At 38.8% G+C, this 14,544-nt stretch overlaps 1 protein-coding gene across 2 annotated transcripts in view; it reads left to right on the top strand.

Moving 5' to 3' along the window:
• The window catches only part of NOL8 (nucleolar protein 8), a 1,174,909-nt gene that overhangs the window by 688,610 nt on the left and 471,755 nt on the right, over window positions 1-14,544 (top strand). For both annotated transcript variants that reach the window (XM_044077406.1, XM_044077405.1), the window contains exon 10: window positions 4,235-4,325. In XM_044077406.1, coding sequence (XP_043933341.1) covers window positions 4,235-4,325 — 91 coding nt within the window. The remainder of the gene's footprint in view (window positions 1-4,234; window positions 4,326-14,544) is intronic.

Genomic DNA, 14,544 nt, shown 5'->3' with positions numbered 1-14,544 from the left:
GGAAGGACCATCATTCTAATAGCTCCTCATTGGCCTCATCAGGTTTGGTTCCCTTTCCATCGACTTCATCTTTTGGAGGACCCTTGGATTCTGGACCCAGTTCCAGATTTTCTGATGCACTCGTCAGGAGAACTTCATCCCTCTCTGCAGTCCCTGAAGCTGACAGCTTGGCTGTTCCAATTCCCATCATAGCCAGGTTCCGTAACCTTACTAATGAGATGAAAGAAATTCTCTTATCCTCTCATAAATCCTCTACAAGGAAGCTATACCTTAGCAAATGGAAAAACATTTCTATATGGGCTTCTCAAAACAATATTGATCCCTATCAAGCCCCTGTGGCCTCCATTTTAGAGTTCTTGACTATGATTTTTAACAAAGGAGCTCCAGCAGCAACAGTTCATGTTCAACTTGCTGCCATTTCTAATTTTCATCTTGGATTTGAAGGATTGAACATTGTCACGCAAACTGTCCAAAACCTTTCTTAAAGGGACCTTTCATCTCAGACCACCTGTAAAATCTCCCTATACCCCATGGAATCTAAATGTTATGCTTTTTCACATTATTCTTCCTCCATTCGAACCAGCCTCCTCATGTGACCTCAAATTTTTGCCACTGATTCTGCCCGCTGAGTGTCAGAACTTCAAGCCTTGTCCATTAAGCCGCCTTATTTGATTTTCCATGCTGACAGTGTTTCACTTCAAACTAACCCCTCTTTTTTGCCTAAGGTTTGCACTGAAGCTAATCTTAACCAAATTATTGATTTGCCAGTTTTCTCCCCTAATCACTCCAACAATTTAGAATATATGCTGCACAAACTTGATGTTCATAGACAGCTCAGATTTTACTTAGATAGAATAAATGATTTTAGGAAATCTGAACAGCTTTTTGTCTGCTTTTCAGACTCCAGGAAAGGCATGCCAGTGGCCAAAACAGCTCTGTCCAAGTGGTTATCTGATTGTATCACATTTGCTTATTCAGCTGCTAATATGCCCTTACAACATAAAATTAAGGCTCACTCCACCAGAGTAGTGTCTACATCCTCTGCCTTTTCTGTCAGGCTTCCTATTCATAACAATTATGCAGCAGCCACTTGGTCAACACCTCATACCTTTATCACTCATTACAAATTTGATAGGGCCTCCAGGGACAGGGCCTCCTTTGGATCCACTCTCCTGAAAAACATACTCCCGTGAGCCACCCAAGATGCATGGTGCTTGGGACGCTACCCATCTGTAAGAATGAGCGGCGAGATAGAACAACTTCACATAAAGAAGTTATGTACTTACCATAATGTTCCATGTGAGTTGTTCATCTTGCCTTCATTCTTACTTCCTATACCCCCTCCTGGGCTTTTTGAAGACCGAGATGCTGGATTCTTCCTGGTTGCTCAATCCTTCAATGGCTTTCTCTTATAGAGTGATAGAATGACGTATGGTATATGCAGCAAATAAGATCTGAGGTAACTCTAGGTGCATCATGGGATAGGGACTTGGATTTGAGCTATCTGAAGTCCTCGAGCTTTGTAGTAGGCCGACTCAGAGCTGAGGATCGTCTCTGAACCCATTTGTAAGAATGAAGGCAAGATGAACAACTCACATGGAACATGGGAAGAGTATATATTCAATTATAAAACAAAAAATAAACCATTACAAAAATTGTTTTATTTTGCATGCATTATACATATATCTTTGCAATTATTGATCATTTTCACTTTACATAGAATGCTCAAGTCCTTCCTTCTCTGAAATTTCACTCCTTTTCCTAAAGATTATTTTGTATGTAATATTCTCACAGATTCCATTTATTTCTGTGTGGTTTATTCCTTCTATTTTCTAAAATCCTGTGGACCTCCTATTATTTTATGTCCTGTACAAAATTAACTAATTCTGTTATAGTGGGATAAAGTATGCAGTATTTTGTCAATGTTGGCTATGTAGCTACTCATTTGATTGCCTCTGTTTTAACTATTCTGTATGTGGCTTGAACTGATAATATAATGCTGTTTCTGTTGCTAATATTCTCCTTTGCAACTTCATGCCTATTTAATTAACTTTCTTAGTTACTTTGTCGTTTTCCAGAGATTTGTATTGCCATTTGGTTTTAACTTTTGTTTTACTTAATACGTATTTGAAAGGAATGTTTAAGTAATGTTTTATCTTCTTTCTGCCCTAAAATCTTGTCTATGCAGTTGCAGAAATGTGTTTCATTACTTTTGTAAAATATTGCATGTGCAATTTCCTTCATAAATAATTTCTCGTTAATGTATTTATTTGGGGAGTGATACCTGTCATTAAGGTAATAGAAAAGTACATGAATATTTTTTTTCACTATTTGATGAGAATTTAAGATTCAGCTTACTATGCAAAGTGGTTCACAGATGACCTTGCCAAGTTTTGTTAGCTACCACATTACTGCATCTGTGATGGCATCAAATAGTGTTAAGAAGGGGCATACTTTACATCTTGCATGAGATTTCTTATTTGTACTATCTTAACATTAAATATAGAACTATTCAGCAAAGAATTTCATTTTGTCAAGTGTTTTGAAAAGAAACAGAAATACCTGCAAAGCTAACTATTTTTGCTCCTGCACCATAAAATTGATCAATGTTTAATATGGTTACATTGTTTTTTCTTATTCCTGGGAGAGTGACCTCATAGTTTATGTCTTATTACTTTCCTGCTTGCAGTCTAATGGCTGATCACGGGGTTAGTTAAATTCTGCTATAACCTTATGTGGGCCCTTTCTCTATCAATGGTAAGAGCACCCTCATGGCCCGTGATTTGTAGGATATCACCCCCCCTCCTTCATGAATAAAAGGTGAGAGTCCAGGAGTGATCATCTTGTCCACTGTTCAGGAATTTTATAGGAAGGAAGTCCTTAAATGGGTGGAGTGTGCATAACTCCATTAACCACCATGTAACAAGACATCACCGTCACTTCAGCTCACTCATGTCCTGCTTACCCTTTGCTTCCTTTGTTGTATGCCTTACAGTTAAGAAGATGCATACCATTCTCCAGTATGGTGTATCCCAAGCTGCAGGCAGATCCTGCCCTCCCTCCAGGAGAGTCATGTCTGTCCTTCCTGCCTGTGCCTTCAGACTGTTGAGTCATTATTGGATCCTGGATCAACTGGACTGTAGTCAGGAACATTGTCATAGGGTACAGCAGTTCTGACATAGCAGAATTCAACATTATCAGGCTTGACAAATTGTGCTTTGACAAACCTTTTATCAAACTGTCATACAGCTGATTACCCCACAGACTTCAGTTTTCTTGTGCGTTATAGAAGCAATCGAGGCAGCACCACACACCTTTTAACAGAAGAGTAAATCTGATGTGATAATCCTAAAATTAACCTACTATCACCAAAAAATTACAATTTTGAGTAATTTCAGATGCATTTGGTTAACTTTGTCATACTGTGGCTTGTTTAATTCTCCACCATCTGTCTGATGTTGTTTTTATCCTATTTATTGATTGTCATTTTGCATATGTTTACTTGTTGTGCCTCACTGGCATTCACTTAAATGAAATTCCTAAACAGTGTTCCACTTGCTTCAAATTTTCGTAGATATGCCATTAGTATGTATTAAAAGTGGGGGGGTGGCATCACTAAAATATTACTGTCAGTTGATGAATTGAATGACAATGCAGCTCTTTCAAGGAATAAGTGTACCAGAAATGCTTTTATAATTCTGGTTTAGTGCCTAATTTGTTGCTACTCTAGCGTGGGCAGTAAAATAGTTAAGGATAGTGATGTAATTTTGAAATTTTTAATACGTGTGAGCATATGACAAGTTGCTTGGAGTTAAAAATGCAGATAGAATGTATAAAAACAAAAGTTGGACTGGATTTTTCTTGAAGTGCACTGTGCTGTTGAACACTGATTTGTATTTGAATCCCAGAGACTGCATCTTGCACGTGGTGCATGCCTGAATAATTAATTTTATTTATTTTGCATTCAGGATACACTTGGACGTAAATTCATCTTGGTATACTTTTCTGTGTCAAGCAGCTTTCTGTCTCAAGGCCATTTCCATTTATATCTGTCTTTGTCTTTACTTTTTATGGCCAGTACGAATGAAAGGTGTGTGTAGCTCACCTGTCTGGTGACTAAAAATGATGTGTGATTTAAATAATATACAATCAATTCTTGTGAAATGTAATTAGTGATCACCTTTTATTTATACTATAATGTTATGTGGTTAAAGTAAATGTAATTTTTTAACAGCTTATGAAGCTACAGTCTCGATTTGGTGCAGATGAACGATTCAGAATGGATGCTCGCTTCTTGGACAGTGATGGTGAAGAAAATACTGAAGGTCGGGAAGTAGAAAGCTGTAAAAGTCTTGTCTATATGCACTCTGAATTCGTAATAATGTATCACCCTGAGTAATACAACCCTTGCTTAACCTGTAATATTTTGTCTAGAAGTTAGAAGAAGCTAAGCCTACATGCACATCCCATGAACTGCAAAGTTGCTAGCATTTCAAGCATGAATGAGCAGGTGCTGTTATAACAGTAGAATTTGCATTATTGACATGTCTTTCTTGCTGTTAATCAATGTACATGCCAGTGATACAGTTTGAAAGAGTGTCTTAAATATCCTGCTTCCCCACCCCAGCTTACTGCTTATTTATGTTCAAGGATGGAACAAGACAGTGGAGAGTACATTGTTCATCGTTTAAACCGTCACATTGATTAAGAATGGTTATGGTAGAAACACGTCATCCAGTTCCTTAATATTTAGCAAAGTTTAACCTGTAGAATAATTTTTAGTTAAAATGTGTATTGAAACATGTTTCAAGCAGTTAAGCACCTTGTTTTTATGGATGTCTGCACTACCTTTTTTTATAAACAAAAGTCCAATTTTTTAATTATTTTATGAACTTTACTCTTCTTGCTGTATCATAAACAAGCAAGTTGTTCTTGTAAGCTTTAGTTTTAATTTTAAAAAGAACAGTCCTAATATTGATGTTGAGTTTTTTGACTTCCTTGGATGACAGAGAGAGTGAGAATGCAGGAGGTGGCAGTTGGTTACTGTAGATACCACAGGATTTTCTCTTAATTTGTGTTTAAGGTCATCATTTTTGTATTGGTGGTCCACCTATGATTGGCATCCATTGAACAGGGATTTAAACTAAGATATCCCATTGCTCTAAAACAGGCAGTTTTTAAATGCTCAGTTTTAGAGACACAAAGACCGTCTATTTTCAATGTTAAGTAGTATGGTTCCTGTAGTTGGGAGCTACTCCGCTGAGTTTAGCTTGACAAGATTTTATACTGTGCACTGACTTTTTCAGGTGCACAGTATATTATTCTCTGGTGTCAATTTTCATTCTATCCTCAACATGTGGGTTCAGTTGCGATCCCCAGAACTGACTCTGCTGCTACCATAACTAGTCATAACCAAAAAACTCTAGAGCTTATCCCTTACCCACAATGCAACTATCCCAATTACCTCAGATCTCGTTTGCCACTTTTCTTGACAGACGTGGTGCCAATAGCTCTCAGGCTGATAAGTGATTCCTATTATATAGTCAACTCTTTCAATAATATTTTCTGTTTTTCTCTATAATTCGTAAAATCCCTTACCCTTTAAGCCTTTCTTGTACTTGTCTAAATACTATTATCTTTATTTCGTTTCCCTACACTTCGGTGTATTCTGAATGTCATCATTTTTGATATTTTCCTCCTATACTTTGTGTGGTTTCTTCATTATCATTGTTGATGTATTTCTCTTATAATTCTATATTTTCTCTCCTAAAAAAATGTATTTTCCTCAGTTTTTCTGTGTGTGTGTGTTGAGAAAAGATATGGCAGAAATGGATAAGGATCTGTCTGGATTAAAATTGTGGCCATAAAAATACCCTTTTCTGACATGCACTCTGTTTGCTGTTTGGGCCCCTCCATATTCAGGAGGATTGTTATATTTGTCATTCCTTTAGCCATAGAGCTCTTGTCGAGTCAAAAAAGAAATTGATCTTAAAAGGCCTGCTTCTGTCTTCTTTCAGCGAGGCATTATCTGGTGCTACTTTTTCTAAAGAAAACTCAAGAAGCAAGTCTGATTTTTCTAATCCGTCTGCTACTTCGTTGTCTTCCAAAGTTTCTGAGAAGATGACGAAAAGAAGTTTGTTGGTGCTGACATCTCCATCAGCTCTGAGTTAAAAAAAAAAAAAAAAAAGCGTAATATATCGGTTCCATCATCCCCTTCAGAACCACCAGGAAAAAAAATCACAAACATTGGCTCGCACTGTTTTATCGGAACGGACAATTACCATAAGTCTGTTATTGGAACCAGCTAGCTCTTTGGTTCCTAAAATTCCAGGTCAAGGACAAACTTTGGTGTGGAGATCCTCAGATCCAACACCACAGTTACAGCATTCAACAACATTTCTTCTTCCAAGAACAAGTTATTCAACCTCCATTGATCCCTTTCCAGAGAGACTTCCTTCATCGTTCTTGGAGAGACCTAAATCACTTTCTGTGATGTCAGCCCATTCATCTAAAAGTCTAACTGAAGACTGTGTGGAGAGGCTGGTGAGAAAAATCCTTTGGGCTCAAGGTATGACAGGATCCACCTCGGTTTTTATCCAGACAGGTCAAGGATTCCATTCTTCAGCTACTCCCCCTTTACTTTCTCCTCTAACTTCACTTGAAGGCTTAAAGACTACAGTTCCAAGCTTGCCCTGTGTTGTCTGTCAGAACTGAAGACATCTATATTTTCCGAACCGATTATTGCTCTGAGCTCTTCAGTTTGGTCAGAACCAGAGACCTCTCAGGGCTGTATCTGTCCTTTCAGTTCTGAGAGGCTAGAGTTAATGCCTATGTTTCAGAGCCTTCCCTGCACCACAGAGCTTCGGCATAGATCAGTTTAGCTCCAGCTTCTGCTTTGAGAGGGATCTCTTCAGAGCAGGAGGTGACCTTGGTTGCCAGACCTATCCTTTTGGATCCGAGGTTCCCTTCCTTCTCTGGGTGGATCAGCTTTCGAGGCTGTGGAGAGAGCTATGACTGTAGCAATCAGTCAGTCACCCCCCTTCCTACTTGGAACAAACATCCCTGCACACTTGCTGTCAGAGTCTCAACTGTTGCTTCCACAAGGGCGGTGAGTACCAAAACCTCAGGAGTCCCAAAAGGGAATACCATCTTCTTCTGCTGCTTCTCCAGATCATCCCACTGATGAGGTCCCTAAGAAGACGTACAAGAGGAAGCACTTGGATTGCCCAGAGGAATCTATCACAGAAGACACACACTTTGATGAGGGTGAAGGATCCCCAAGATCACCTCCTGATGATGTCTTCTTTGGTGACATCCTAGAAATCTTAAAACAGAGAGGTGATTCTAAGTCCAATAATCTTTCGTTTGAGGAGTCAGTGTACCTACAGACTTTTGGTACCTGCCCATCTACCTCCTGGGTAACTCCACCCACTGATGAACTCATTGAGTTGATCTCTCAGCAGGCATGGAAGGCCCCTGACACCATTGAACCCATTCCCTGGAGACCTGACAAAATTATCACTGTCTCAGAGGATAAACAATTCTAGTAAAAAAGGTTTGCCTGTTGATGCCAAGGTCATAGCTGCAGCAAAAAAAAAAAAAAAAAAAACTAGCTGAGCAAAGTTCCTCTATCCATCCACCCAGCAAGGAGTCTTTGGTGATGGATAGGTTTGGGAAATGAGTTTATGCTTCAGTGACCTTTGCGTTACAGTCCTTGAATTTCTCGACACATTTCACCAGACTGCAGAAAAATCTGATTAAACAACTTTCAGATTCCCTTTCAAGATCCATCTGTGAACAGTTTCCCAAATATGTTTGCCTCTCACTTGGCTACCCTACAGTCCATATCCAGTTCTTCCATTAGGCTCATTCCGCATGCAGCCGAAGGGACGACAAGAGCAGTGGGTTCAGGCATTGGCATCAGGAGACACGCCTGGATATACTTATGTGATTTTGCAGAGCCCTTTAAGTCTTTATTCATCAGTGCCCCCTTTAATAGCATGTCCTTGTTTGGCCTTAAAGTTGGAGGCATTGTCCAGGTGTGAGAAAGATGGAAAGACCCTGTCTGCCATGGAGGTATGTTTTTCCACTCCTCAGTGATCCTTTTCAAGGAATCAGCAAAATGGAGTAATGCTGTGGTTCAAAAAGTCCAAAGGGTCTTTTCAAGACTTACTCAGACGTAGTTCCCCTAGTGGTTGAGGGGGGAACTTCAATGGAAGGTGGCACCCTTGCATCAGAGGCGGCCTGCAAAACCAAGGGTACAGAGGTTCTTTCTGAAAGGAGCCCAGATTGTCTTCCTCTGGAGTTAGTCGGGGGTCGACTGTCCCTACACGAGAGAGCCTGGCTAGAAATAACATCACATACCTGGGTGCAGAGGATTATTTCCAGAGGGTTATATTATATCATTTTCCCTTCCAACCCCCAGTTGCAAAAGAATACCCAATGTTCCACCCGATCAGAGGGAACAAGCAGTGCCAGAAATTCAAGAACTAGTGCCAAAAAAGACGGGGGACTCCAGACCAAATTTGGATCTCAGTGTTTTGAACAAGTCAGTTTGACAGAGTTCCTTACGGTCATGGTTTAGTCCATTCTTCCATTTTTGGAACAGGATGACTGGATGTGCCCAATAGATCTTCAGGATGCGTAAAACCATATAAAGATGGACTGGCGATTTAGAAGATTTCTCCATTTCTGGCTGGGATCCAGTCACTATCATTTCAGAGTTCTGCCTTTTGGTCTCACCACAGCTCCCAGGGTGTTCACCAAATGCTTGGCAGTAGTAGTGGCTCACTTTAGACTGCTGGGATTCTGGGTTTTTCCGTACTTGGATGACTGGCTTATTACCGCTCCGAAAAGCCATCAGTTGTTGAAGGCAAGAGAGCAGGTTTTCCAGACATGTTCCTATCTGGGGATAACCATAAACTACGAAAAGTCTCACTTTGAACCAGCTCAGACCTTAGAGTTTCATAGAAGCTATCTTGAACACAAAGACAATAGCATCTCTTCCCCAACTGAGACTTCAGAAAGTCATGAAGACAATCAACAGCAAAAAAGTATCTGCACACCTGATTCTACAGGCCCTGGGATCCATGGCAGCAGCTATAACTGTAGTCCCCTTAGCCAGATTTCACATGAGAATTTTACAATCCAGGCCTTCCAGAGTGCTGTCCCTTCAGGGACAATTGCGATTCAAATGGACAACATGTCAGTAGTTTGCTACATCAACAAGCAAGGAGGAGCTAGGTCGTATCCCTTGTGTCAAGGTGCTCTGGCAGTGGCCAATCTCATCCAACTGTTTTCTCATAACGCACATTCCGGAGAAGTTCAGTGTGATACCAGACAAATTGACCAGACACATGCTCCTGCCTCACAGGTGGGCCCTCAATCCAAAAGTGCTGGAGAGAATATTCTGTCAGTGGTGCCAGCCTTGCTGTGATCCTTTCACCATTTCCCTAAACAAGTGTAGCAACTACTTTGCTTTAACCCCCCTCAGGGGGAATCACCGAGGGATGCTGTTCTACACAATTGCCCCTCCTCCTTTATGACTTTCCTCCAGTTCCTCTAATTCCAAAGTTTCTACAGAAAGCAGTCAGGTTGAAGAGCAAAATAATTCTCATTTATTGGCCTTGAAAGATTTGTTTCTCTTTCCTTTGGCCTCCTCTGTTTCACCAATCATGGATGCTGGACCCGGTTCCAGGTCTTTTGTCCCATCAGACAGGCATGATCCACCTGGACAGCTTGAATCTGAAGCTGTGTCAGCTTCGTTTCTCCAATTTCATTAATAGCCAGGCAGTCTGTGCTCCCTTCACCTGTCCGACATGTACTCTTGGCCTTTCACAAACCATCTACGCATAAACTTTACAACAGTAAATGGAAAAGGTATGTCTTTTGAGCATGTCAAAATAACGACCGTTTTTCAGCACCTATTCATAAGATTCTCAAATTTTTAGCCTCGCTGTTCAATGAAGGAGCTTCATCTTCTACTATTAAAGTTCCTTTAGCAGCTATATCCATTTTTCATATTGGATTTGAAGACTCATCACTTGCTTCTCATAAACTTTGTAAAGCTTTTTTGAGAGGTACTCTTCTTTTAAAGCCTCTTTATAAAGATCCAGCCCCTCCCTGGGACCTAAACTTGGTGTTGTAAGCAAGCATTGACCCTCCTTTTGAACTGGCAGCAGATTGTGATCTTAAGTTTCTCTTCTGGAAAACTGTTTTCTCAGTAGCTATTATTTCCACCAGAAGGATTTATAAATTCAAGCTTTGTCTTCTAACTCACCATATTTGATTTTTTACCAGGATAGGGTTTCGCTAAGAACCAACTCGTTTTCTATCAAAGGTGGTTTCAGAAGTCAATATCAATCAAACTATTAACCTACTAGTGTTTTTCCCCAAATTTTGTAATAAGGGTGAATATTGCTTGCATGTATTAGATGTTCATAGACAATTACAGTTTTATCTTCACAGAACAAAATATATCAGAAAATCTGACCAGTTGTTTGTTTCTTACTCAACTACAAAACTAGGAAAACCTGTGAGCAAAGTGACTTTGGCTAGATGATTAACAGATTGCATTTCTTTCATCTATAACAATTTGGGGATTGCTTTACCGAAACCTTTGGAAAGCACATTCAACTAGAACTGTAGCAACATCAGCTGTCTTCCAGTCTAGAGCCTCCATGATTGATATTTGTGCAGCAGCAGCCTGGTCTACTCCCCATAGTTTCATTGTTTATTACAAATTGGATCTGGTCTCCAGGGGAAAAACATCATTTGGTTCAGTTTCGCTGAGGAACATCCTTCCTTGAGTCCACCCAGGATCTAACGTAGCTGGGGACTCTGTCCCACAGGTTGAGGATAGAATGAAAATTGACATAATCAGCTAAAGAAGTTATGTACTCACCATCATGTTCCATCTGTGTTGCCCATTTTCATTCTTCCTCAACTCCCCTCCCTCCAAGCTGCATATTCTTGGATTTCTAAAGGAGCAGATGACTAGCAGATTATTATTCTTGGTATATACTTGTGGTTCCAGATACAGTCTCAATGACTGTCTTACGAGTAATCGTTCCTTTTGTCTGTCAGCAAACTCGATCGGAGATAACTGTGATAGGTGTATTGTGGGTAAGGGATAAGCTCAAGAGTTTTTTGGTTACCACGAGCTATGGTGGTGGCCGAGTCGGGTCCAAGGATCTGAACCAAACCCACAGATTGAGAAAGAATGAAAGTGGACAACACAGATGCAATGTTGTGATGAGTACATAACTTATTTTTATATTATTAATCTGTGTTTTAATGGCGTTTTCTTTATTTTTACACCTTATAGGAATTGAGCACAATTAATACTACTTTTGTAGGTATGTACTAATGCTCTCTTTGCTAAAGAATCACGGTCTTTCATCTGATGTGCCCCTTCTGCCTTATGGGCTGTTGAATCTGGTGGCTGTAGAGATTTTGGTAGGGACTTTACCTGTCCTAACCAAGATATTTTTTTTAATTTGTATTATGACAAGCTAACATATCAGACATCTGAGCAGCTAATACACAGGGTCTGATTAAAGAGTATCACTGCCCTGAAACCTCTAAGGATAGAATGAGTCTTGTGTTTTAGGTAGTTGATCGTCCTGTTACTCACAGAAAATTTTATAATGAAATATCAAAGTGGGGCTGATAGTTGTTTAACAGACAGGCACTACAGCAGTCTGACGTTTTACATTCTACCTGGTTTCCATTCAAAGTTTTTTGAATGTCTGCCGAGTATGCAGAACACACCAATAGCTTGGCATAATTGTTTACTAGGTTATTAGATCAGATGATAAAAAACATGTTTTCACCAGAATTTTTTCAGATTGCAATGACTTGGCTGCAGCACCATGCTTTCAGGTGGCTAAAGCTGTGGTGTCAAACTCAGAGGTGTGCTGCACTGAAAACAGAGTCTAGAATTGCAATCTTAGGTTTGCTTTGTAACCAAACATCCTGTTATTCCCTGAGAGTTTTATAATGAAATCTCAGAGGGGATAAAGGCTTCCTTTCAAAGAAACATACCAATGTGCTTTTATTGCCACATTCTGACAGTTTACATTGTACTCAATTTTTATTGTGGGTGCCATGATGAACTTCTGCTGAGTATGCCAGGTATAGTAATGGCTTAAAATACTACTTTGTACTGTGATTGTATTAGAAATAAAAATTCCTGAATTTTTTACCAGACTTTTTTTTCCCCTTACCATTGTTAGCCACATACTTGAGCAGCTAATGCCATGAAACCAAATTCAATAGAGGGCTATACCGAATCTTCTGAAGTTTTTTTTTTTAAGCAGATCATTCTGTTACTCCTTGAAAGTTGCATAATGAAGTCACAAAGCTGGGGAAGGGGTGTTGCTGAGGCATGGCTTTTTGCAGATAGGCATTGCAGTAGTATAGCCATTTTACAAACAGGTAGTACAATTGTGCATTTAGAGGTTTCACTTCTGAAGTCTGGCATATTATTCTTGCTTTCCATTGAGAATAGTAGTTTGAATTTTTTGTTTAATATGTATAACACAATAATGACGTAGAATGCTTTTTTTTTTAGCTGTCATTGGGTCATATGTAAACATATATAATTAACCGGAAAAAAAATGTTTTTTTCACATTTGTAACATTCTGTGACTATAGTGCCTTGCTTTCAACAGGATAAAGCTCTGGGGTCAAATTCAGAAGGGGTTGCTGCACTGGAATCTCTTTTGTTAGAATTGGAGTCTTAACTGAATGTGTCATAATGAAATCTGAAAAGAAGATGGAAAATATAGTTTTTCAAAGAGAGGCAGTAGTAGCTTTAATTCCTATACCTTTCCTGCTGCAGTCTGATAATCTTGTCATTCATAATAGAAACAGAGTGTAATAAGTCAAACTTCTACTCAGTATACGTGTGTAGTAATGGCCTTAACATATTTTTTTTTATTTTGAATGATTTCATGAAAAAGTAACAATCTCTGTTTCTCTGAATACCAACATTTGTGTCGCAGACTGCATTACATGAAGACAGTACTGTTCACGTGTCTTCATAGCTGGAGCTACTGGCTATCATATTTTTTATTCTTGGGTTATAATGCCATATTCTGAGAAATTTGCTGTAGTACTTCATACAGTCATTAATACACAAAAAATGGCAAAAGCACCAAAATTTCACTAAAACCCAGCCCAAGGTACTCTGGGAAGAAACCACCAGCAACACGGATCCATTTGAAGCAGTTTTAATATAAAATAACACTTACATTAACGCATACACATTAAAACTACAGTGCTTTTGTTTCTACCAAGTAGACTTCATCAGATACGGACGGACAACTACAATAATGATTTTATATCCTTCTAAAACATAAGTTAGCCAATAAAGTTAGACAAACAGTTAAACAGCTAATTATAAAATTCATGAGTATTCATAACCTTGTAAAGTTCCTAACAGTATGTAACATTTGCTTTAAAAAATATATAACATTTTATTAAAAGAATTAATATTAAAGTCATAATCCCTAAAATAGTGTAAGACACACTACAATATGTATGAAATATACCTATTGATTTGTTGGTTTCTGCATGGTGAAAAGCTGAAGGCAGTATTACAATCAGGCTCCCTCTAGTGGCCAAATTTGAATCACCTTTTCATTTAAAAAAAACAAAACATTTAATCCAAAGCAAGTCCAGTGTACCTCAAATTTTACATACATTTTTACATAAAAATGACTATAGTTTGACTGCTCTCATCTTCAATACCAGAGCTAGGGATAGATTTTCATTTAAACCAGGTGGAGTGGTGGCTAGTAAAGTTATATGCCACCTTAGCTCCCTATACTCCACCCTTTCTTCCCATTGCCCCCTCTTGCTGCTTGTTTCACTCCTTCCGGTACAAAAAAAATGTAAACCTCGCATTAGTGCATTCTACTGAGTGCTTAAAGAGAGCATTAGTTTCTTTCTTGTTCTGCAGATCAAAGCAGTGTTCATATATCCTTTTCAATTTTTGTTCAGTTTTCTATATAGAAGGACTGACACTTCACACACTGCTAAATATACTAATCCACAGGATTCACAGTTAAAAAAAATTCCTTGCTAGTTACCACTATGTTTCTACTACTTAAAAACAATACTTCTCTATTAGTGATATACCTACATTGTTGGTAATGTCCACATTTATAGGTGCCCTTCTTTCTTGAACTGTGTGATTTAAAATCATTTTCTATAACATTTTTCAAATTTGGACAGTTCTTGTACACAAATTTTAATCTATTTTTCAGAATTCACTTTGTCTGTCAGGTCTATAAACTTCTTCCATTCAGATTTAATAATGTTTCTTACAGTGCTCATACTAGCATTGTACTCCAAAACTGTAGCTTTACCAAATTCTTCCTTGTGGTTTTGCTTAGTCCCTAGTCTCTCAACCAGGGGATTTCCTTAGTATAGATTTGAATCTATCATGCCAACCATCATATACCTGTTTTTTCACTTGCTCTATTAGTTCATTTGGATAACCTCTTGCTCTGAACAAACCTTCCAAAAAATTGCATT

The sequence above is a fragment of the Protopterus annectens genome, chromosome 7.part0, assembly GCF_019279795.1.
Source record: "Protopterus annectens isolate FY-2018-M chromosome 7.part0, PAN1.0, whole genome shotgun sequence".
Lineage (NCBI taxonomy): Eukaryota > Metazoa > Chordata > Ceratodontiformes > Protopteridae > Protopterus > Protopterus annectens.
This window is presented reverse-complemented; position numbering and strand designations above follow the sequence as displayed.